The sequence below is a fragment of the Corvus hawaiiensis genome, chromosome 2 (assembly GCF_020740725.1).
Source record: "Corvus hawaiiensis isolate bCorHaw1 chromosome 2, bCorHaw1.pri.cur, whole genome shotgun sequence".
Taxonomy (NCBI): domain Eukaryota; kingdom Metazoa; phylum Chordata; class Aves; order Passeriformes; family Corvidae; genus Corvus; species Corvus hawaiiensis.
In genome coordinates this window covers 45,098,698-45,121,475 of record NC_063214.1, presented here as the reverse complement: position 1 = coordinate 45,121,475, position 22,778 = coordinate 45,098,698, and the positions used below count along the sequence as shown (strand labels likewise).

General features: G+C 40.1%; 1 protein-coding gene across 4 annotated transcripts in view; it reads left to right on the top strand.

Moving 5' to 3' along the window:
• Positions 1 to 22,778, top strand: part of PDGFD (platelet derived growth factor D) — a 144,281-nt gene that overhangs the window by 89,964 nt on the left and 31,539 nt on the right. For all 4 annotated transcript variants that reach the window (XM_048294666.1, XM_048294664.1, XM_048294665.1 and 1 more), the window contains one exon: positions 20,945 to 21,004. In XM_048294666.1, coding sequence (XP_048150623.1) covers positions 20,945 to 21,004 — 60 coding nt within the window. The remainder of the gene's footprint in view (positions 1 to 20,944; positions 21,005 to 22,778) is intronic.

The window sequence follows — 22,778 nt, the reverse complement described above, 5'->3', positions numbered from 1 at the left end:
GGGAACATAAGAGCATTTGTTCCAAGATAAGCTTAGGTGTCAAAATATGTATCAATGTGTTAAATCCGAAATAATTTTGCCTTGTTTAAAATGAAGCTTTTTGGATGAGGGAGCCATAAAGAAATTAATGGAATGGAGGAGCGAGGAATTTTGAGTTTGGATCCATATTTGGAATTTTACAGGAAAATAGTTTTCTGCTCAACACCCTGTATATAGGTCACCACTCATATGATCAAAAAGAGAGCATTAGTCACAAACAGGGGTAAGACACCACAATAAAATGCAATTACTTTCCCATGCAAAGAATATTGACCAGTCAAAGTTTGCTCAAATTCTAGGCTTAAACTGTTTGATACTTGCCTGTTAAGTTCAGAAGAGAACAAACAAAATTGGAAGACCAATCAGAAAATGAAAATGGGAAAAATATGAACCTGATCCTGATACTTGCACTCACTGCTATCACTCTGAATTAAGCGACTGGTTCCCTGTATTTTACTAGACTTGTCTGCGCAAGTAGTGCAGCAGCAGGCTTAAGGGGTTTTTAAAATAAGTCAATAAATAAATGCTCTTAAGAGTTAACAGGATCACAAAAAGTTTCACCAGTGGGAATACAGATTCATAAATATCATACGGAATGATTAATTCTAAGCTGAAGCCAGTCTGGAAGCTGCATCAGTCTGCTGCTGTGCTTCTGGTTTAGCTTGTCACTTCTTTCACAGAATAGATAGATAATTCATTTATATATCTGGGACAAAATATTCTGCCTAAAACTCCATGTCATATATCTCATGTGACACCAGGAGTGATAATAGTGCATCTATACTTTCCTTTCTAGTATATAACCCACAGAAGGAATCCAGTAAATTGCTGGGAGTACATAAGGAAAGGAATGGGGTGGAGTGGTATGTCTTGGTTAATAAAGGGGTGGAACATGAAATAGATCTCATGATGAAGAAAGAAGAAATTAATCAGGGACCTTTTATCAGTTCTTCTGCTTTCTGTGATTTCAGTTTTGATTGCCTGTCTATGCTAGACAGCAAAGATTTTTTTATAAATACAACCCATGTGCAAAACGCGTAGTGATGAACCTTCTATTTTCTTAAGTTCTGACAGAAAACTATTTTCTGTTTTGCTCAAGGCATACTATCCTCATAAAATTATCTGCCAGAGGCTTATCTTTCAGGAGAGAAGTAATTAGGTCCTAGCTTCTAATTAGATAAAACCTGCTCAAAATTTTTAACATTGCTTCTCCAACTTCACATAAGCAGGGAATTCAGGAGATTATCTATGCACAATTTTTTTTTTTTTTTTTTTTACTTTGAAAGGTGTTAAAATTTTTAAACAGCAACATAAAATGACAGCACGTTAAAAAGGGATAGTACACCTCGGTGCATCTTGAGACATGGAGTATCTCAGAGTAATTTTATATGGGAAGGAGGAATGCTTTCCATTTAATAAGGGGTGCCTGAGAATCCAGCAATCCTCAAGCTTCTGCTCAATTCACAGGACCTAATCTGTCCTTCAGCAAAGTTTGAGGAAGAAAGGAAGATGGTGTGTTAGACAAGCAAAGCAGTGTGGTAAGGCAGGCACATTTTGGTTCTCCCAGCACTCAGAGCAGAACAAAAGATAGTGAAGGATACAAAAAAAAGTGAAAGTGGGAGTCAGCTTGGCAATAAGGAAAGGGTGTTCTTGGGTTTAGAAGGCATGTCTGGATGGTCAGTTTCACAGGCAGCATTGGCTGCTGCAGGGGCAGCCAAAGTTTCTAATTAAAAGATTCACTCCTACATTTGCATCAAACCAAGAGCTTTTTCTCCCTTCAGCATCCTGTCACACTTTCCAAAACCCTGAATGTTTACTGCCTAACTCCTAAGTCTTGTCCACCCAATCTCTTTTCCTCCAGGGTGAGAAAACTTGCAGATTTTCAAGTCTGAGATGCACCAGCTGAAGGCAGCATATGAGTCACAGGAAGCCTGAGGGCTGCAGCCAGAGCAGCCAAACCTGACGTGACCCAGCTCTTCACAGTCAGTTGTCCCAGATTGCATTGTCCCCCACTGTTCCCTAGACTGTGGTCTTAACGTAGTCCTTCTCTTGGCAGGTCTCTTCTGAAGGTCTGAGGCCCCTTCCATGCTTGCTCTTGTCTCAGACACAAAGATTGGCCCCAATCCTTCTGCTATGTGACTGTCCAAATTTTAAACTTCGTTAGGAGTTTCCCTGTCTTGTGTCTTAATTTCAAAAGCCATTCAAAATGCAGAGATTTCAGGGAGAAGAGGAATCACCTATCAGCTTAGCATTAGAGGATGCTACAAGTACTAGAGGGAAGGACTAATATAGGGTCATCCAGGAATGGCAACGAAACAGTGGCAGCAGCAAAGACAAAGGAGGACAGTTAAGTGTAGTCCAAGATCAGAAATAAAGGTTTTTGTGGGTAAGGCAAACACACATAGTAGAAGAGTCAAGTCCACAGAGAGAGAGAAGGCAGCAGAAACACCAAAATATCATGGTCAGAGAGGCAGGTGAAGCCCCAGACAAGCAAATATTCTTGAAAGTGAAAGGGAAAATTACAAAACCAAAGGGCGGAGAGGCTGTGACTAACAATATCGAACTTGGCAAGCACATCATGATAGAAGGAGCCTTCCCTCTCTACTAGGAAGGCATCCACATGTCAATTGTTTGTTACAGTCACATGAGTGCAGTTTCAGTTGGACTCAAGAGGGTGAATGGCAATAAGGAAACATTTTTAGCAAGGTAATGAAGGGAAATAATGATCTGTGTAAACGAGAAGAGTCATGGCAGCATGGTTAGGAAGGAAAAGAGGAAAATGAATGGGAGATTTTAAAGAGGCAGTGGACTTGAAATAAGAAAGACTGTGTCCAGGAAAGGAGGGAGGGCAGGTATGGATCAGGTAGAAAGCAAGACAAAAGTAAGACCATTTCACTAGATCAGCCTCTTTTGGCAAAACCTCTGACTGTGAACTTGAGGACTGGATTTGAATATATTTCAAAAGTGAAAAGAGTCAACTGGGAACATGACTGAGGAATTGAGTTATGGCCAGGGAAATACAGACCTTCTTGCAAGGAAGATACCGGAACCAGAAGCAGTGGGACCATTTAAGCACACAGAAGCTCCTGGAAGCTGTCAGACTTCAACTGATAAAACAATTGTTTTAATCAGAAAGGAAAATAGACCTTAATGCCTATGTTTTCTCAGCTGCAAGCATCTGTTCCTGGCAGTTTTGTTGTTTGAACAGCATGAGGGAGAACTGGCCATTTGCTCTGCTCTGTCCTTGATTTGTTGACAGCTCAGTTAAAGTGTGGCTTCTTTGCAGGATGTTGTCAACGATCTGTCTTAACATAACAGCAGTCCTGTTAATGTCCAATTCCTGCTGAAAATGCTGCATCTTAACTCCAGCCACGTGCTATACACTGGATGAGAATTCACCAAACTCGTGGCATTGGCCAAGGGCAAGGAAATGCAGCACTTTACACCTTCAAAGGATTGTACAAACACAAGTGTGTTATTTTCAAATCCAGTATCCTGTCTCAAATAATTGATACTAACAAGACTTAGAGGCATTGTTCATTTAGGACAGCTTTAGATTTTGAAGGACTGCATTTCCTGCAGTCAGAACTTACTTGTTTAAAGAATTCCTAAGGAAATTAGTGACCCAGAGGAAATTTCCACTTTTCCAAGATAAGTTAGATGTACAAAAGACACCAACAGGAAAAGGAAAAGATCATCATGTGCAGTACAAGAAGGCTACTTACCCATGTTAGAAAAAAAAAATCAGAGACTCAAAAGCCTCATTCAGTATGAACATGATTTCTTGAAAAATACAGCAGAAGCAAACTTGAAGATGCAAATTCCAAGAAGCACACAATCATATTAGCAATGGGATCATAGCATGTAAGAGTAGCCGGTAAGAGCCACAGGGATGTTGCAGTTGTTGGGAAGTGTGTAACACTGGCAGAATAGTGACTTCAGTGTTTTAACTGAATGAAGGGAGCCACGGTATCATAGCAACTGGCCATGATCTTGCCACTGTACTTGACTAAGTGAGGGCATGTATGAAGATTCATGATGAATTGTCTGTCTTGTTAGCTTTCGTGCTGTTGTGGTTTAAGCCCAGATTGAAATTAAGTGCCACACAGCTGCTCACTCACCCGCCTCCTCTCTCCACCCTGCTGCCCTGGTGGAATGGGGAGGAGGATCGAAGTAAAACTTGTATGTTGAGATAGGAACAGTTTAATAATTGAAAATAAAGTAAAATACAATAATAATGATGATAACAAAAAGGAAACAAAAAGTGTGGTCTGTTCAGGTCACCTGTCCCATCTCCATTCCAGTTTCTTTTGCATGCCTCCTCACTGGCAGAGCATGAGACTAGGAGGGAAAAAAGAGTTCTTGACTTAGGACAAACACGACTTAGTGAAAACCTGAATCTGTGTGTTATTAACACCATTCTCTTTCTGAATCCAAAACTCAGCACCGTAACAGCTACTGAGAAGAAATTAACTGTAGCCTAGCTGAAACCAGGACATGTGCCCATGTTGCTTCCTGGTTCATAGTCATGTTTTACTCATAATAGATCTGGATATATAAAAAAGTTCTATATGAAAGCTAATTTTTTTCCCTGTTCTTCATATGTCAGTTACAGTCAAGCAATCTCTGTTAAACAAAAATACAGATTACACAACAAATAGTCTTCCAGTGAGCCAGAGTTCACAATACTGGTGTGTGGCAAAATTGTTCTATTGGACAAGTAAGAAATTAAACCCATTTCCAAACTTGGGAAAATCTTACCTAGTTGTTTTAATTAGGGAAACAAATCAATGATTCCTAACAGTCTGGAAGTCTTGAGAATGAATTGTGGTTAGAAAATGGATGAAAGGTATTCAAGGTATTTTGTATTAAGACTACTCTGGGCAAATCAGTCAGTTTTAAAAAAAAATTTGATACTTAAGACTTTTTTTAGAGCTTTTCAGTGTTAAAACCCATAATTCTACTTACCACGTGTGTTGGACAGCTTTCTCATGGTATCTGTAAAGAAATATTTTAATTAACATTAAATATGCATTGGTAGCAGAAAGTTAGGATGGATCCAACCACCAAAAATCATAATGCATGAAATAGAAGTGTACATTTTATGTGCCATAATGAGCATAACCTGGGAGAGGGCAAAGGCCACCCCATTCCCTGACTTTGCTTCCCATGTCTGTGCAAACAAACAGAAAATATAAGTAGCTTGGACCTGGTGTTTTGACACCGTACAAGAGACACCAGTCACAGCTTTAATGCAGTTCCTGTTAGAAGACAGAGACCTCATAGCTAATTTGTCTGCTTGGAATTGACCATTAGGAAGACACCAGAAGGAGAGATGGCAAATGCAGTAGCAAACTGAGCCTGCCATAAACACCCAAACAGTGCTGCTGACGTGTGATCCTCTCTTGCATCTGCACTAAAGAGGAGGGTTAAATCCAACCATTCTCCCCTAAGTTAACCCTCAACAACACATCAGTATGCATGAACATGAGGTGAGTTTACACTGTCAAACTTTTTTAACAGCACTCATTAACCTGTAGATTACATTAGCTGTTTGTTTGAAAAGTGGGACTGTTTTAGACTGTTGACTTGAGGATATAATGCTGTCTCTGTAAATCCATATTCTGTCCTTTACTTCCACTTCAGCAACAGTTGAAGAATGTTAATATGTGAAATGATCATAATATATGAAGAACTTATTTTGGTTTGGTAAATTTGGAAGGTGTTTTCTAAAAATTTAGTTAAAATGTCAGATTTGTTGGGAGAAGAGAGATGCCATGCTTGATTCTGTAAAAAGTTTAATTGAGCACATTGTCCTGCAATGCTGCAAAGAGGTGTTAATTAACTCCTCCTGGTTAATGTGGCAGGACTAATCTGACCTACTACTGTGGCCACAAGGGAAGAGGAAATGAATGGCCTGTTCTTCCCAGGCGCTGTTGCTGTTGAGCAGCCTCTGCTCTAGATTTTGTACAAAAGATGAAGGTGCACAGCTTGATTTAAGTGTACCAACTGCGTTGGAGAAGAGTAGGAAGTCAGTCTGCTTCCTCTGGAAGTCTGTCAGAAGAAAATACCAGAAGTGGTATGGTGCATTGAAACATGCTAGACCTCCAACCTGCACTGAGGAACTTGTGAAAACCCATCACAGCAGGTGTTGGTTGCAAGTTGTCTGTTAAATCAAAACAAGGATTGCGTGTCTTCACAGCCTTGTGTGTAGAGAGGGTCTCCAAGGCACAACTTCATGTTCTGTACTCCTCCAATGCTATTTATTTGACTGTGTGTCAGCACCTTGCAAAGCCTGGTAGCACAATCCTGCTCTTGTACTGTTCCAGCCAAGTTTGGGTTGCAGGGTTTGTTTCAACCTTAGCACTGTTCAATGTGTTTTTGTCATTCTTGGCAAGGAATGCAGTTGCATTTTCAATGCATTGTGTGTAATGGGTGTTTAATTGCTTACATAATAAATCTTTGCCTTGTTTGTTGCAACAGCTGTAACTGCTGTAAACTGCTTACATGTCTGGATCAGATGATACTGATTGTTTTAAGATTACTGAATCTAAATTTAGGCGCTTTTTTTCCCCTGGTAATGTCTGATGCAGACAAACCTAGAATTCTGATGGGAGGTCATGCAGTCAATTTTCCTTCAGGAGAGGAATTTTCTGTATTGTAAATTCATTGCATGATCTCTAGTATAATTTTTAAATATAACAAGTGCATACAGAACATTTAACCATGGACTAATAAATCACTGTTGCAAAGACATTTTTTCTTTCATAATAAGTTTTAATTTCCCTTTTTTTTTTTAATGCCATACCATTGCCTGCAATTATATTCCTTCCTGATTTATGATAAAGTCTGTTCTTTTTTTGTGGGTGTATATCTCCTTCAGATATTTGCAGTGTACTTTCACACTTCTTTGCTTTCTGCTTAGTCAAGCAATGATCTCCATATTTAGCTTTTAATCTTACCCAAAAATTCAGGCTATTCAATCCCCTCAGAGTTTTTGATGTTCTTTTCAAAACTGCCCCATATTTTCCTAACTTTTTACAATGCCTCTGTGGTAGTGAATGGAACTAAGTCTGGCAGTTCAGGCATCACCAGGGCTGTTTTATGGGTGGTGGTGTTGCCAAAAATCACTTTGGCATCAGTGTCACCTGCCAGGGTAACCTGCTTAGGCAGGTCTGTATGACAGTTGCCAGCCTGGCTGCCCTAACACTGCGAATGTGTCTTTCAATGGATTTTCTTTTGTCAGCTCAGTCCATCTATGGGCTCCCAGGTTTCCTAGACTCCTCCTTCTATCCAGCATGTAATTTAAAAACACATTAGGTTGCTTCTTTTCACAGCAAACTTTCTTTGTGCTGGGTTATGATAATATCAGTGATTTTTGCATGTCCTCAGCAAAGATGGTTGGGCCTGCAGTTGCATTGTCCATGGGTTTGGATGCAGCATTGTGACCTCAGGGAGGGTGCTGGCTTCCAGGCCAGGCTCCACCACTGCTTGCCCTGACACCTTCTTATAGCCTGAGACCTTGCCACCTCAAAGACAGGCACAATTGTAAAATGCCATGAGATTAAGTTCTAAAAGACAGTACAGAAGCAGATGGTGGTGTTCCAGCTTCCGGTCTGGGACACTGTGCCAGCAGGGTGGGCTGTGTGGCTAAACCAAGAGTGAACAAAGGGGTTTGTCTGCTGTGCTGTTTTATTTGGATGTTCACTTTTCCTGTGCCTGCCACATTTACCTGAGATCCTCTTTAGTGTAAGAAATTGCATGTCTACAAAATGGAGAACAACAATCCCAGATTCCAGACCAAGACGGTGGAAGAACAAAAATCAGCTTCAGACCACACTGAGCCACTGGTCTGGTGGGTGTGAGAAAGCTTGTCACTATTCTCATCCCTCCCCTCCTTCTTAGGTGGCATGATGACTGGAGCTCGTGGGATCTCTACACTTCCTTTTAACAATTCTTAGTTTTATTCTGACTCTGTAGCCCCAGGCACAGGTCATCCTTCCTCCCTGCTGGGGAAGCTGGTTTGCTCACAGGCTGCTGCTGTTGTTTGCTCAGCGCAGGGGTTCTGACTTCAATAACCTTCACACTCTACACACATTTCCAAAGACAGTCACGGTGCTGTGTAAATCGTACTTGTGTTTTCTATGCATACACCTTTATTAAATTTAGAACCTTCTGTTTTGCTCTGAGCACTTGATAAAGTCCATGCATGTCTTCATAATAAAGTGGGTGACAGACATGGCAGAGTGGTTTTGGTCTTTCCTTACTTGTATATATTCACACACATCTTTTATTAGTTGCAGTTATTATTTTTAGTTATTATTTTTACTTATATTTTATTTATAATTTAATATTATTATATTTAGTTATTATTTTTAGACTTGATAGGATAAATCTTACTTGAAAATTCTTGGCTAAATGACACTGTTATATAAAATAACCGCCTGCATGGTGCTGAGCTTTGTGCTACTGAACTGAACACCTCCTCCAGCCCAGGGTCAGATTTTGCAACTCATCTGTAGCAATGAAAGCAAAAAATAGTTTTTAGGTTCCTGGAATTAGTGTATCTTCCTGTTAGATCATTTTCAGCAGAATCAAATAACATCCAATTTTTCTGTGACCCGTAACTATCACAGGGGGTCCGATGCTGGTCAGCACCGATGTGCCGCGACCTTCCTAGAGAGCATCCTGCAAAGAACAACTCTTGCAGGGGCGGTGGCAGGCCTCCCTGGGCAGCAGGGGATTCCAGCAAGTGTAGCAACTTCTCTACTACAAGTGATATCAGCTCTTTGTGAAATCACCCACGGCAAACTCGGGGACAGAGAGGCAGGAGCCCCGTTTGGCAATTTCACAGAGGTGGCTTTTATTGCCCGGCAGCCCCTGTAAAGGGAAGGCCAGGGACAAAGACTCCCTCCTGAGGGGCAGAAACAGGGGCTTTTTCTGGGAAAGGCAGGGGGTGGAGTAGAAACCAATTAGCCCGCCGGGTACAGGCTATTAGCATAGAGAAACAAGGCATGGTGGGGGTGGTTCACTTTGTCACCATGACCCAGAGGAAGGTTGCTTATCTCTGGGGAGAGTCTGTTTGCGCTCAGGTCTCTCTTCTCCTCGGGATTGCAGAGGGCTCTTGTGCCAAGGGCTCACAGCCCTCCGCACGTAACAACAGGAGTTTTTTTCATTTTAATAGTTGTTGTTTGGGAATATAGTTTAATTGTACAAAATGGTGTTTTGTGGCAGATAAAGCTTATTTTCCAGGTCCCTTTCTTAACGTGAAGGAGCCTTTTTTTTTAATAATGCTTCTGATCTTGGCAGCTATAAAAATGCTTCCTTTTAATCAATATTTGTGTCTTAATGTATTTCGTAGGTCATATTTTGTAAAAAACAGTATTGAAACTCTTCCTCAGACTGTAGGAATTAGGCACCACGTTGTCTCATTATGTGTTCCTGATTCTAGGCACCATTGTTGTCCGGCCATCAATGATATAAATGAAGCATAAATGCAAGCTCTTCCAGGATCAGACCCTCTGATAAGGAAGTCTGTGTATCCAGAATTGTCAGTAGAGACTTTTCAACAGGGTGGATATGAGCCAAGGCATAGGCACAAGGTTGTTTGCATGATTCACATTTTTAGCATGGCTAGTTTGGAGCCAGCACAGGCCTCGGGCTGTTTCCAGTGTGCAGTTTGTTGTGGCCATTCTGTTTTGCAGGGTAGTAGTTGTGTCTGAAGACATGAGTCATGCTGTATCTGATCACTCTCTACCTCATTATACCACTTAACTTAGATGTAGTCCAAAAGTTCTTACATGGAGGTTGTCTTTTCTTTCATTTTCTCATCTCTCCTCACAACACTGTGAGTGACAGAGATAATGGCATTTGTGAGCCCTGGGATTCATTGTTTGCAGGCTTATGGGTAAGTTTGAAAAAGAATTTTATCTTTGAGGAAAGAAAAATGAAAATAACAAAAAAACCCTGAAACTTGAGAAAACAGCTTAGAAAGTATGAGGCTAATTTTTCCACTGCTGTAGGGCAGAATAAAATAAACCACCTTGGGACCGCAAATATTTATCTCACACCAAGGTCTGGCCAATAAACTTGAAACCAAAAAAAAAATTCTTGAAAGAACCTGGGCACCATGAGGACAAGTAGTCTGACTGCTCTGTGTGGTTTGTGTTGAATGCTGAAGAAGCTGCTAGTGATGGAAATAAGCTGCTGAAAACTTTGCTTTCTCTACACGTAAAGAGAAATTGGGAATGCTGTGTAGGTATGGGAAGCTAAACCAAACACTACAGATGAGCTGAAACTTTTGTGCCTGACTGGAAATGAGATCCTATTTCAGAATGTGCATTGTATTTACATGTGTGTATTAGCTCTGAGCTGCCTGTCCTCTCAGCAGGCGCGGTGTACACAAAGTCTTGTGTGCTTATCTTACGCTGATGGTTAGGAAAGAACCTGGATGTATCAGTCATGTTCTTATTCAGGCCTTCCACCTCTTTTTGCATATGCATGAGTTTATACAGAAAAATTGGCATTATTAAACTCTGAAGAGAGAGCAAAAAAACCAACTCAGAGGAGATAATGTAAGGCAGCGGAAAATAGGACACTCTGCTCTCTATACACATAATTTATCTCCATCAGAAATATGTGAAAGTAAACACTGTTTTCCCACCTTAGCAGCAACTTTGTCTGCTGACAGTGCTAGCTCAGTGCTGGTTCAGGTACATTTTCCAGGTGCATTAAGGGATAGATTAAAAGCAGAGACAACAAGCTTGTAATATCACCTGCTGAAATCTGGAGTCTTGCATGGGTGCTGGCCTACTGCTGGTGCAGTGGCTGCCCAGGAGGGCTGGTATTCCTGGACAGGGATGAACAGGGTGGCCAGGAGGGCTGTACTAAAAACCAGCAGTGGAAACTAAACACAGCAGTGCGTTTGGTACTTTAAAAATGCTGTCTGGTGTTCAGGAAAGACTCAGAGTTTTTGAACCACAGAGCAAAGTGTCTCTGCCAGAGTGTGTGAGAGCACTCTCCCTGTGTTTTCTCCTCATAAGCCTGCATTGCTGATGGAGGTGGGCTGCCAAAAAATCTGGCCTGCGCAGACCAGCATTGCAAGGCCAGGATGTTTGGTGTCAGCTTGGTGTCTCCATAGATGGGGTATGTACCTACTTCCTGCAATTTTATCAATACTGATACCACACCCACATAGGTTAAACCTGGCTTTGCCTGTTAGCTGGAGAATACCATCATCAGTTTCCAGAAGAGCTGCTTGCGCACACAAACGTCACGTTTTTTCTGACCATGACCCTGTTCTGCATTCATGGGAAGGTAGTGAAGACATGCAAATGCTCACACAAGCCTGCCAGTGAGGAGAGGCCCCACCTGTGCCTGTGGCCCCCTGGGAGGTGGTAATTTGTGGTCATGTGGCATCCTCTTGGTGATTTGTGGTAGTGGGTGTCCCCTTGGTATGGTGAGAGCATCTCCTTGTGCCCTGGGGAAGATCTGTTTGTGCAGGTGTAAGTCACCCTCCATGCTGTGCCACTGTGTCACATTTCAGAATAATTTCTTGGGGTTTTATCTTTCTTCCATAAAGGCTCTTGGTACCAGTTCCTTTCTGAGTCCATGTGTGCCATCAGATGGAGTTTATGGCTTGTACCTTTTTCTCCACTTACATTCTTTTCAGTGAAAGCTTGTTTTTCTTACCTGCCACTGCTTCTGACCTCTGGTAGTCCTACCATATTTCTTTGTATTAAATGATGTTTACAACTTCTTTTTATTTTTTTTCCAGCTTCAATTCTCTGTGACATTTTCCAGGTCATTAGTATAAAACTGAATTAAACTGCTTGTCTTGATTTTTCACTGCTTGAAAATATTTAGCCTATTATAATTCTACAGACATCCTTAGTCTATTTGGTTATGCTTGTATTTAGTCAGAATTCAAATAAAATAAGTCATGCACTAATCGTGGCCCAGTACACACCTTTCTGGTCCTGAGATTATGGCCTCAGTTTGGTGTTTAGAAGGATTTTCAAGGCCATTTTTTGGTAAGCTGTTCCCAAAACTGATAACATCGTTTAGTTAGATTGTTTACAGAAAGGTGGCAAATGTGTTTTTTACCTGGTCTTTATTCATGGTGTCACTTACAATTGGTGTTTGTAAAATAATGCATAAGAGAAATGAGAAGCATAACTGCTCCTAAGGTACTTGTATTTAGCTTTAACAGCAGTGGTGTTTCTGAGGAGTAGATCTGGGTCTGGAAGTTCAGTTGAAATACTTTGGTTTTTTCCTTAATTTAGCTGTTCGATGAAATTCAAGTTAAACTATATCCCCAATAAGCAGTATCCTGTGCTGTGTGCAGTAAATCGACTGCTTTTGATCACATCAAAAACCTGGAAAAGCGAAGAGAAAATGGTTCTTTTATTCTTCAAAGATTAGGTATCCTTGCTATTTTTATGATTATTGTACATCTTAGAAAGCTTGGATAGCAGTCTTTTTTTGTTGTCCTAGAAAATGCAATGCCTTCCAGTCAAAGCAGGAGGGTGAACAAATTGCTTTGTTTTGCATTATCTGTGAAACACAACACATGCTCCTGCTGCATGCATACTGCAGAATTAAACAGCATCCTCTGTCAGAGAGCTCAAAAACAAATGGATCCTTCCCAAAAAATCAATAGGCTGGGATTGCTGCTAGGGTAGCTAATATCCCTTACCAGTACCCTTCTACATTGTGTCCTCAGCTTTAGAATTAAATTTGCTTAGCTGCATTAGAGTTTTTCGTTATTACTATTATTTCTTTCATGTTTCTCCCAAATCACGTCTGAAAATCTAAATGTGCATGTCGGAGCACTTAGCAGATTCTCCTGGTAGAACAATGGAAAACTTGGAATATTAAATTAAATTACACTGTATTTGTTAATATTTTTTTTCTCTGATTATGGACCGTGTTTAAATCTATAAAGTATGTGTAGAACTCAAGTGGAAAGAAGTCAGAAAATTAATACCTTGTTCCTAGGAGGTTTTCTCTCAATAATATTTTTCCTTCTATCCCTAGTACTGGGGCCTTTCAGTACATTCCCATTTGGTATGAGTCACACCAAGAAGGAGGACCTGAAATAACCAGCTGTCACTGCCTTCTGTTAACTCTGAAAGAGTTTTTTGCCCACCTAGACACTGCCGGGCAAGTGAAGTATCAGCTTCTTCAGTTTTGCTCAGGGCAGAGTCACCTATTACCAGGGAGGCTGCTTCCAAAACCCTGCCAGTCAGCATGGCAGAAGTTCACCGAAGTCCTCACAAGGGCACTAGACACTGACCTGACAGCAAGTTTTTGGCCCATGGGATCACGCTTCCCAAGCTCTTTTCCACCTGACAGCCCTGGACACCACTTTGATGTGCAGCATCACCCTGATCAGGACCCCTCTGGATGTTTGTTCCCCGCTGCCCTGGCAGAGCCAGCATGGGGTATCACAGGGGGACCAGAAAGCCCTGCAAAAGGGGATGCCACCATGGCCCAGATGTGCTTAGACATGGACCCAAGGTGAGCAAGGAGCCCAGTTGCCTTCAGAACTCTCCACTGTTGCTGCCAAAGGATGGGCACTGCAGACCGTAAGGCACGAAGAGTCACTTCTGAAAGCAGGTCTCCTTTATACGCAACAGGAGTAGAAAGGGAATAGGGAGCAGATGCAGTGAAAGCTTAACGCACCTGGATTGCATCCCTGGATTGCAGTAAGGTGAGCCAGGGCTCACGTGGAGACGGTGAATGCAGTGGCAGCCTAAAGCATCAATGACAGGAGAGTGGCCAGGGCACCTTCACACTTGTAAGTCCGACCTAGAACGCTTACAGGGCACTTGTCAGTAAAAAAGGTGGTTAAGGATGCAGGAAACCAGAAAAAAACTCCACATCTCTTTATCAAAGAAACTCTTTCCAGACTGAAGGATAGCCTGGAATGGAAGGAAATGCTGTCCAGCAAATATAGTTGCTCTTCAGAGGAACATCTCACCCAGTGTCATGCAGGAAACAGTCCCTTGTGCTGGAGAGGATGGCATGAGGCAGTCAAAGGGAAGGCAGTGTCTTGTAATGCAGAAGGGAGTATCCAGCCAGGGACAGCTCGCTAATGGGAGTTTCTGAAAGATTGGTCTTATGGTCAGTTTTATTTCTGGGACGTCTTAGGGACCAAAGTACAACCTGCAGAGTAGCATTTTAATGGCTTTTACAGCACACACAGTGCTGAAGTGCATTGCTCGTGAATGGGAAAATCAGAGTATCAGAGAGGCAAGCTGGATGACCTTGAGCAGCACAGAACTGATTTTCAGTGAAATGGAATGGCCCAAAAATGAGCAAAGAGGTCCCTCATGTAGAGATTAATAGCAAAAGTATTTGCTGTTAAATGGCATCTCACTGGTTAGTGAAGAGGGGAAAAGAAAATTTCTCAGTGTACTAGGCATGTGACCAATGAGGCTGTAGTTGCATCTTTTCTGGAATACTTTGTACAGTTCTGGTCTCCATGGTACAGAGCGACCACATTTTTCTTGGACTGAGTTCAGGGACAATGGAGGAGAAAGGACATTTCTTACTAAGGGCCAAGACAACTTGGCTTGCTTAGTGTAATAAAGCGGATGGTGAGAGGAGATATAACATCTCTTCAGAATTACTGCAGGAAGCAAACTTGGGAGGGGAAGAAAAGGATAAAGCTGGTACTTACATAAGTGGAATAAAGATAAATTTAGCTTGGAAACAGCCAACCAGTCTGAGCTATTTGGAAGAGACAGCCTGGGAGAGCCTTTCAAATTTTGTGTCCTGGTGTTTAATTGCAGAATCAAAATTTGCTATTCAGATAAAAATGGCAAAGGAGGAATTGCAGAATATTTACAGTGAATGTTAGTTGATTCGTATTTTGTTTACAATTGCTTAACTGCAGTATGCAGCAGATTACCTATTAGCAAATCCCTTGTACATGGAGATATGAGGACTCTGTGATAAATGGAAAAAATAAAGGTAATGCACAATTTGCACAGCATGGTAATGAAGTCCTGCACACTTTCTTGTGGGTATGTGTAGCAAACAGGATGCTCATGGGCATAATAGTGCCAGATGACATCTGATTTTTCAAAGGCATAACTATTGTCTCATTTGAACAAGTACTATGTGACCTTTTAGACAGATCATTTAAGTCAGTGTCTTGGACATTCTTCCAGTATGCACCCAGCAATGCCTATTTCCAGAGCTAGGTGAAGGATGAAGAGGAGTATTGATGAAACGTAACTGTTATTAAATATATTCTTCTGCTTCATTTTTACTTCAGCTTTTCATAAATAAGTGCAACAAACTGCAGTTAACCTAAGTCATTATTACAGCCTTAAACTTCTAAAATTTTAGGTATCTTATCTTTCCTGTTCATTTATAGCTAGTAAATGTGTCAGAAAAAATCAGGAGGGATTTTATATGTCGCCTTGCACTAGTATTAACTTCACTGATAAGGTTGTGGCTACTGATACGTAGTGGCAACTGGGCTTCAGAAACTCAATTTATGTCTTTCTTAGGGGGTAGGAATCACACTACTACATTTGAGATCAGACAGTTTGGTGGCCGGCTGACCTTTTTTTACTGACTTTAAAATACTGTTGTCATGGATGGCCTGCCTTTATGGGACTGCATCAAAAAATAGAGAAGACAATTCAGTATGATTAAAGTTATTTGTTAATTTCTTAGCTGTTTCAGTAATAGCTGGCATTAGTGGTAAAATTTGCTCGTACTTCCAGTTTGGATATTGCTGCCTCCACATCTCAGCTACCTGGATTCGTTAATGCTTGCACTGCCAAATGAAAGACATTGGTAATAGACTCTTTTAGCAGAGTATAGATTATTATCTGGAGAGACAAGGTCAAGTCACGTCTAACCTTCTTGAAGGACACTGGCCTCCACTTAATGTTTCATTACAAGGCATCATTCCCAGATTACGAACCATCATTGGTGCACACTTTCCAAATTCAGTAATCTTTATTTTAACGTCTGGTCACCAGAGCTGAACAGAGCAGTGGTTTGACCATTACTGTAAGAAAAATGCAGCCTCTGGCTTCCTAGTGAGTAGTCTGCTGTAGGTATCTTTCAGCATCCTTAGTAGAAGTGTTAATAAATACTATTCTGATATCAAATTAAAATTTAGCAATGTGACAAAATGAAAGTATGGTACAAGAAAAAGATATTTCAAAGGGTAAATCTATATGCTTATATTTATAGAAATTGGAGTGTACTAAAATGCTACATGAGAAATTAAATTTAATCAGTTGAAGTGTACAACCTTGAGTATGTATCACAGCATTTTTTTGAATGGAACTGTGATTTTTCTTTTGCCTCTAACTTACATAGCACCATTTCTGTTATACAGCATGTTCTGAGTTTGGAGTTTATTTGCTTGAAATCTGTGTCACTTTGTATAGGAAATGTAATGCCTATAAATTCAATTGTTAGCGAAAATATAGATACTATTGCTTGTGGCAGAAAAAAAAAGAAGGAAAGATTTACAGGTGATTATAATTTGTTATTACTATATACAAATACAAGTTTATCTGCTTATCAGCTACCTGTCTGCACATAACTGAATGCAATAGATACATGTTGACCGTTGTTCAACAATGGGTACAATTGAGTTTCTGTTTATTAATCTAAATGTTAGGATAATTTTGTCTCTTTTTTCTTTGAGATCTACCCTAATTTTTCCTTAGAGACCTTCTTCCATTGTCCTTTGTCCCTAATTCTTACATTCCAGGGAGGGCTCACAACTTCTTTTTGTTTTTGTACTGGACCTCTTTGAACATGCCCCATTTCACCCATGATTCGTTTGTGCAGGATCTACTGTGTTCTTCAGTGGATCTCTTAGTCCCATTCTTCTGTAAATTTCTGGAAAACACTTCTCTTTCGGATCATTTATAGTCTAAATACCACAAATGGGGTGACAACAGGCAGAGCCCAACACTTCAGCTTCTCTGCCTTAATTTTTTCTTAGTTTACTTCATTCTTTCCCTTTCTCATGCTTACTTTCTCCAAGATCATGCCTGCATTTTGACCCTTTCTCCCTCACTTCTCCTCTGAGTAGAAGGGCACAGTAGAGAAGGTGGCTCCTTTAGGACAGGACCTTATTGAACCAGCAGGCCCTAAGCATCAGTCAGGGGTGCTGCCTGGACTCTTCTTAATCGCAACTCTTTTGAGAACCTTTCCCACACACTGAAGTGGAGAGCATCACCTCAGCTTTCATTAGCAATATTTTGTAGTTGTTTTGTCAGATAAACAATTTTTTACCAAATCTAATCCAATCACCCTATAAACCTACAGATTAAGAAAAAGAGTGGAGAGAGAAGCTTACAGAGATATGGGGCTTCTTTGCACTGGAGAGAGCTGTCAGTGTCCTGTGCCAGTCCTGTGGTGGTTATTGCCTATCCCAGGCATCCTTCCTCACAGTAGTCATGCACCAAGATGGCAAAAAACTAACCTACAGTGATAACCTATGTGAAGAAGTGAAGAATCACAGTGCTTCTTGCTTTTAATTTGAGGACCAGGCAGTAACTCAGCATAGCTGGGAGGACTCTCATGTTTTGCCATGTGGGTGGTACAACAAAGTGAGTCATGACAACATGCTTCTTCTCAAACTGGTGAGCTTCCCAGCTACATCCCAGAGGTTTTCCTGATGCCTCTCTGTTCCTACTGACCCTGCCAAGCCCCATGGCTTCAACACAGCAGAGCCTGTGCTGCTGCAGGTCATGGACCCCCAGGCTGCAAATCATCTTCCTCAGAAACCAGTGCTATCTGGCTATGCAGTCGCATGGATCATTAATAGCTGTGATTTTGCATCATGATCTCCATTTGTGAAAGTCCTGGGTGAAACACGGATTATTCCCTGCAACTCCTTGTCACTTATTGGTGATCAGTGGTGGGAGACAGGCTATAAAGTCAGTCTGCAAAGGAGAGAGTAGCTTTTCTTTGTCTGAAACAGAGCCAAGAACAATATATCAATGTCCATACATATTTAACTCAGAGGACTGATTCAGGATTTGTCTTGCTGAGGTGTAGTTTTGGAAGTTGATGCTTGGAAGTCATTTTTCTTCACTAAATGTAGCTGCTATCAGAAGGTGATTGGTAGTCCTGTTGTTTTGCCTGTATTTTTGCTGCTTGTAGAACAGCTTATTCAATGCTTTCCTGAAGTCTCTGGTAAAGTTTTTATGTTACCATGACAAAAATACAAAAATTGAAACACTGTTGTCAAGGTGATGTATCCAAATTATTTCCACCTTGTTGTTCAGGATTCAGTTATAAAAGATGTGAAAATTTTGGTGTTTTTTTAAATGTTTTAACTAAAAGTTCTAATATGTTTTTAAGTAATGAAGAAACAACAGCCAAAGAACAGCCAAAGCAATCATAGACAAATTCACATGAACGAGGTAGTATGAATTGAATAGATAGCACTGAAAATAGATTTGTCCTTCAGCCTCTGCTAGGGGCAATGGTGAGAAAGTAGGAGAGGGTTTTGTAATGATGAGAACCACTTTGATATTATTATTTGAAATAGCTGCAAGCAGAAGCCGTAGATAATAATAATTTCCAAACTGTAGAGGTTGAAAGCACCAAGGAGCCAAGAATGACTGCAGCTGCCTTGAGTGGTAGTGGAACAAAGCCATAGAGTTGTGAATAGTTTATGCAGATTGAATATAATCAGAGTCAAAATGTGCAGTCATCAGGTTTGGGATCCAAGAAGCAGGTGGTACACGTGTTTATATCAGGATTTTGGAGGGGTTTCCTGGCATGAACCAACTCAAAGAATCACAGACTAAAGAAACAGTTTTGATATCCATGTTTAGATAAAACAAGTGGACCATCCCTTTGAACACAAGACTACAGTCTTCTCAAAACATCCAGTGAAGCAAATTGTTTCTGTTTTAAAATAATGCTTTAGAACTCAGTGCCACTTTTTTTCCTGGAAGTGCTAAATAGAAGCTAATGACAGAGAGGAAATTATTTCCAAGTTTTGCAACTGGCAGCCTTTACCAGAGGATTCTTGAGCTTTCCAAATACATTTTTATTTAATTTAAATTGTGGCTTGTCAAGAACTGGGCAACCAAATGTGTAGACAGGGTGGCCAAGGTAGGCATATTCAGAATTATATATGACCTGATTATAGCATTTGCAGATTTCTTTACTGTTTTTAAGAAAAAAAATCTGCATTCAAAATTTCACCAGTGTTTTGCTTCTGTATTCTTAGCAGAAAATGATCACATAATTATTAATGTTTTAACTGCCGTGCAGCTTCAGTGGTCTCTTAGTGATGGGGTTTCTTAATTTCTGCTAATCTTAAATACTGAAGAAGAAGAAACAGTAACAGTATTGAATAAACAATCTTGTGACTTTTGAGGCATTTAAATATTTTTCTATAGCAAATGAAAAACATTAAAAAGCCAAGTATATTGATTCTGGATCTGAAAGCAGCTCTGTTCCTTCTTGACTAAAGAAAAATTTTATTGGTGAATTAGCAGATTATGAGATCAATTTTCTGTTTTCCATTCCTAAGAAATAATTTAATATATGCATATATGTATGGTCCAATCCAGGATCAAGTCTAGGAAGCATCAGCCGTGCAGTTTCCTTTCCATTTTCTCTTTCCCTTGCCAGCTTAAAAAAAGCTTATCAAGTACTGAGTCGCTATGAAATTGTGAGCCAAGGCATTGATCCATCTTCCTTAAACTTTTTCATTATAAATTATATTATTAGAAATTAAAATCTCGGTATGCTGTCACTTCAGTCCACTTTCCTTACCTGCATATTCATTCTGATCATTAGCTATTCACTGCATGTGTGTGTTTAATAACCATTCTGTAATGCTGCCTTTTTTTTCCATTTTTCACAGTTTAGTTCTTCCAGTTGAAAATGAGTGAAGCTGCCAAAAGATTAAAGAAATGGGTTCTTCTTTATTTAAGTAGTGGTTGTTCATCACTGGTCAGACAAGTGGATTAGAATTTAGGTGACCACATGTCAGCTACAGTTTTGACATCTGTATCTAAGCTCATCCTCCCAAATTCCCTTTATAGAGATAATGGAGACCAAAAAATGCATTTTTAGGGTGCACTGTCATCCCAAGTTAAGCTTCTAAAACAGATCAGATGATTTGCACCCTGGAAATGCCAGGTTTAGTTGACTGTAAATGGAAACAAGACAAACTAGCTTAAATGTTGGCTTTGTAGATGTCCAAAGATCGATGATATGAATCCCATCCCGGTGCTCAAATTAATAATAAATGCCCAGAGATTCTGTGCAATGACACTGTTAATGGGAATGCACAGTGGCTGTGCTTTTTGATGTGAAGGACACAGTGCAGTGATGATCATGTACTGTTCAGCACAAGCACCAAAAGCAGTACAGTCATGTTAGGACTACTTTTCAAATGGATTAGATTACCCTGCTTTTCACCTTGACTAAGTAGTACCAAGGAATTAGCATGTTCACATTCTTTCCAACAGATCAGTTTGGCAACTGCATTAATAATCTGACTGTTGAAATAGAGAGATGGTGTTTAATATTTATATTGGCAGATGAATGTAGTATCCTTGACCAGATTAGGTCCTACTATGCAAAGCAGTATATATCAGATTGGTATTATTATTGTTGTTGTTGTTAATAATAACAATAATATTAACAACAATAATAATATTCACCCATTCTTGTTCAAGCAAGCTCACAAGGAGTTTATAAACATTGAAAAGGGAGGAACCTGAATGGAAGTAGCTTTATTTAGGAGTGACTCATGGCAAGGGACTTCTGCCTTAAAAAGAGTTAGAAAAAGTAACAGATGTTGAATGCTGAAACATTTTGTAGAGTCTGTAGTTAATTTAGGATATTGCCGTAATGGTGATTTTTCCTGTGTGTTTTTCCCCCTTAGGATGATTTCCAGCACGCTGCCTCAGAAACCAACTGGGAGTCAGTCACAAGCTCTGTCTCAGTAAGTAATTTCTCACTGTTTTGCCCATGGATGGATTGGTAGGGTGGCTTGAATCCAACTCAATAAAATGGAACTTGCACAGAGAAACCTCTTTCACCTTTGAAAGAGGATGAATAAAGTGTTTATCCAACTCATACTGGAGTGAAACTATGTTTTTAGGGATAAAAGATTCAGGATATGCCATTAGCTGTTGTAAAAACACAAGACAGCCATTGGGAAATGTTTCTTGCTTTCAAACTAATCCTGCCAGTATGAAAATACAAGATACAAACTTAAAAATTTTAATCATAGAGTGTCTTTACCTACATGGAAGACTATACATAAAACAGGCTGGCAGGAAAATGTGTCTAGCCTTTCATTGTCAATACTGAGAAATTCTTTTTAAGTGTTTCCAATAAAATATTATATATGAAGTCAGATATAGTTACTCTGTATTCAGCAGTGAATTGCAACTTGGAAGAAAAATTAAGGAAAAAAAAAAAAAGAAGAGTAATCCAGTGTGAAATTTTATTTTTTTCTTCATTACATTTGATTCGTGTCATTGGCAAAAAATGTGTCTTCTCTTTTCATTTCCCAGTGCTGGGGAATGGCATAGTAGCATGAGAATTCATAATATGGGCAGTCCTCTTCTGTGTGCTTTGCTGCCTGCTCTGCACCGCGTCACAGCTCTTGTTAACTCCTCTTAAAACACATGAGATGGGGATAAGTGCTTAAAGCAGACTTTACACCAGTGTCTGGAGCATTCATGGAAGAGAGCTTAGTGATAGCACCTTTGCTACAGTAGCTACCAGGAGTATCTGGTGAAGGAACAATAAATAAAATATGGGTAAATTCTACTGATCAGGGTTCAATCAAGGCAGCAAGTAGAGAGAAAATTCTGTGCTGCCAAAATTAGAAGATATTAAGCCAATCACACTTGTGTTTACTCTTGAATTTGCAAATGGCACTTGCCTTTCATGATACAATTCACTGATTGCCTGGAACCAACTGTGCTGAAAGTCTTGAGGAGTGATGTTAGCAGGGCTGAGATCTACTGGATGTGCCAAGCAGGAGATGCTAGAGCAGTTTTACTAAAAGATATGAATTCATTTTTCATTCTAATATGGGTTTGGGAAAAAAAAAATCAATGTGATGGAATATTTTGTTTAAAAATATGGTAGGCTGATGTTTGAAAAAGTAAGCCTAGGGCTCCCTCATCAGGTAACTATGTAAATCAGACTAAGCATATGGTAAACGCCATGTTAGTTAACATCCTTAACATCATAAAATGCACAATATACCAAACAATAACCCAGTGTCCTTTTCATATTGAAAAATTAAGTTCATCTTTTGCATCCTTTTTTTTTCTGAAAAATTGTTTTTAATGTGTTCATTACAGCTAAGGAAGTTCAATACAAATATTACAGGTATCAAGCTGATGCCCAAGGTCACATGGGAACCTACAGCTAAACCAGAAGCAGAACCTCAGTTTCATTGGTTTTCCCATGCCATTTCCTATCTAATAAAATATACTTTCTCCAGCACATTGCACATTGCACCCACAAGTCCTTTTTATCCTCAGAGAAAATAAGGTTGGGAGATTGAGCAATTTTTTACAAAGGCACCAAGGAGAATGTCTGAGGACATCCAAGTTCTTCAGGAGAGAAAGATTCAGGGATTCTGTTAAGGTTTTGAGAGGCAGAAGGACAAACTCAGACCTGTCAGTGTTGGACAAGATGACATACAATTCTGCTGATGCTCATGGCAGGTCTAAGTTTCTCCTCTCAAGCCCACA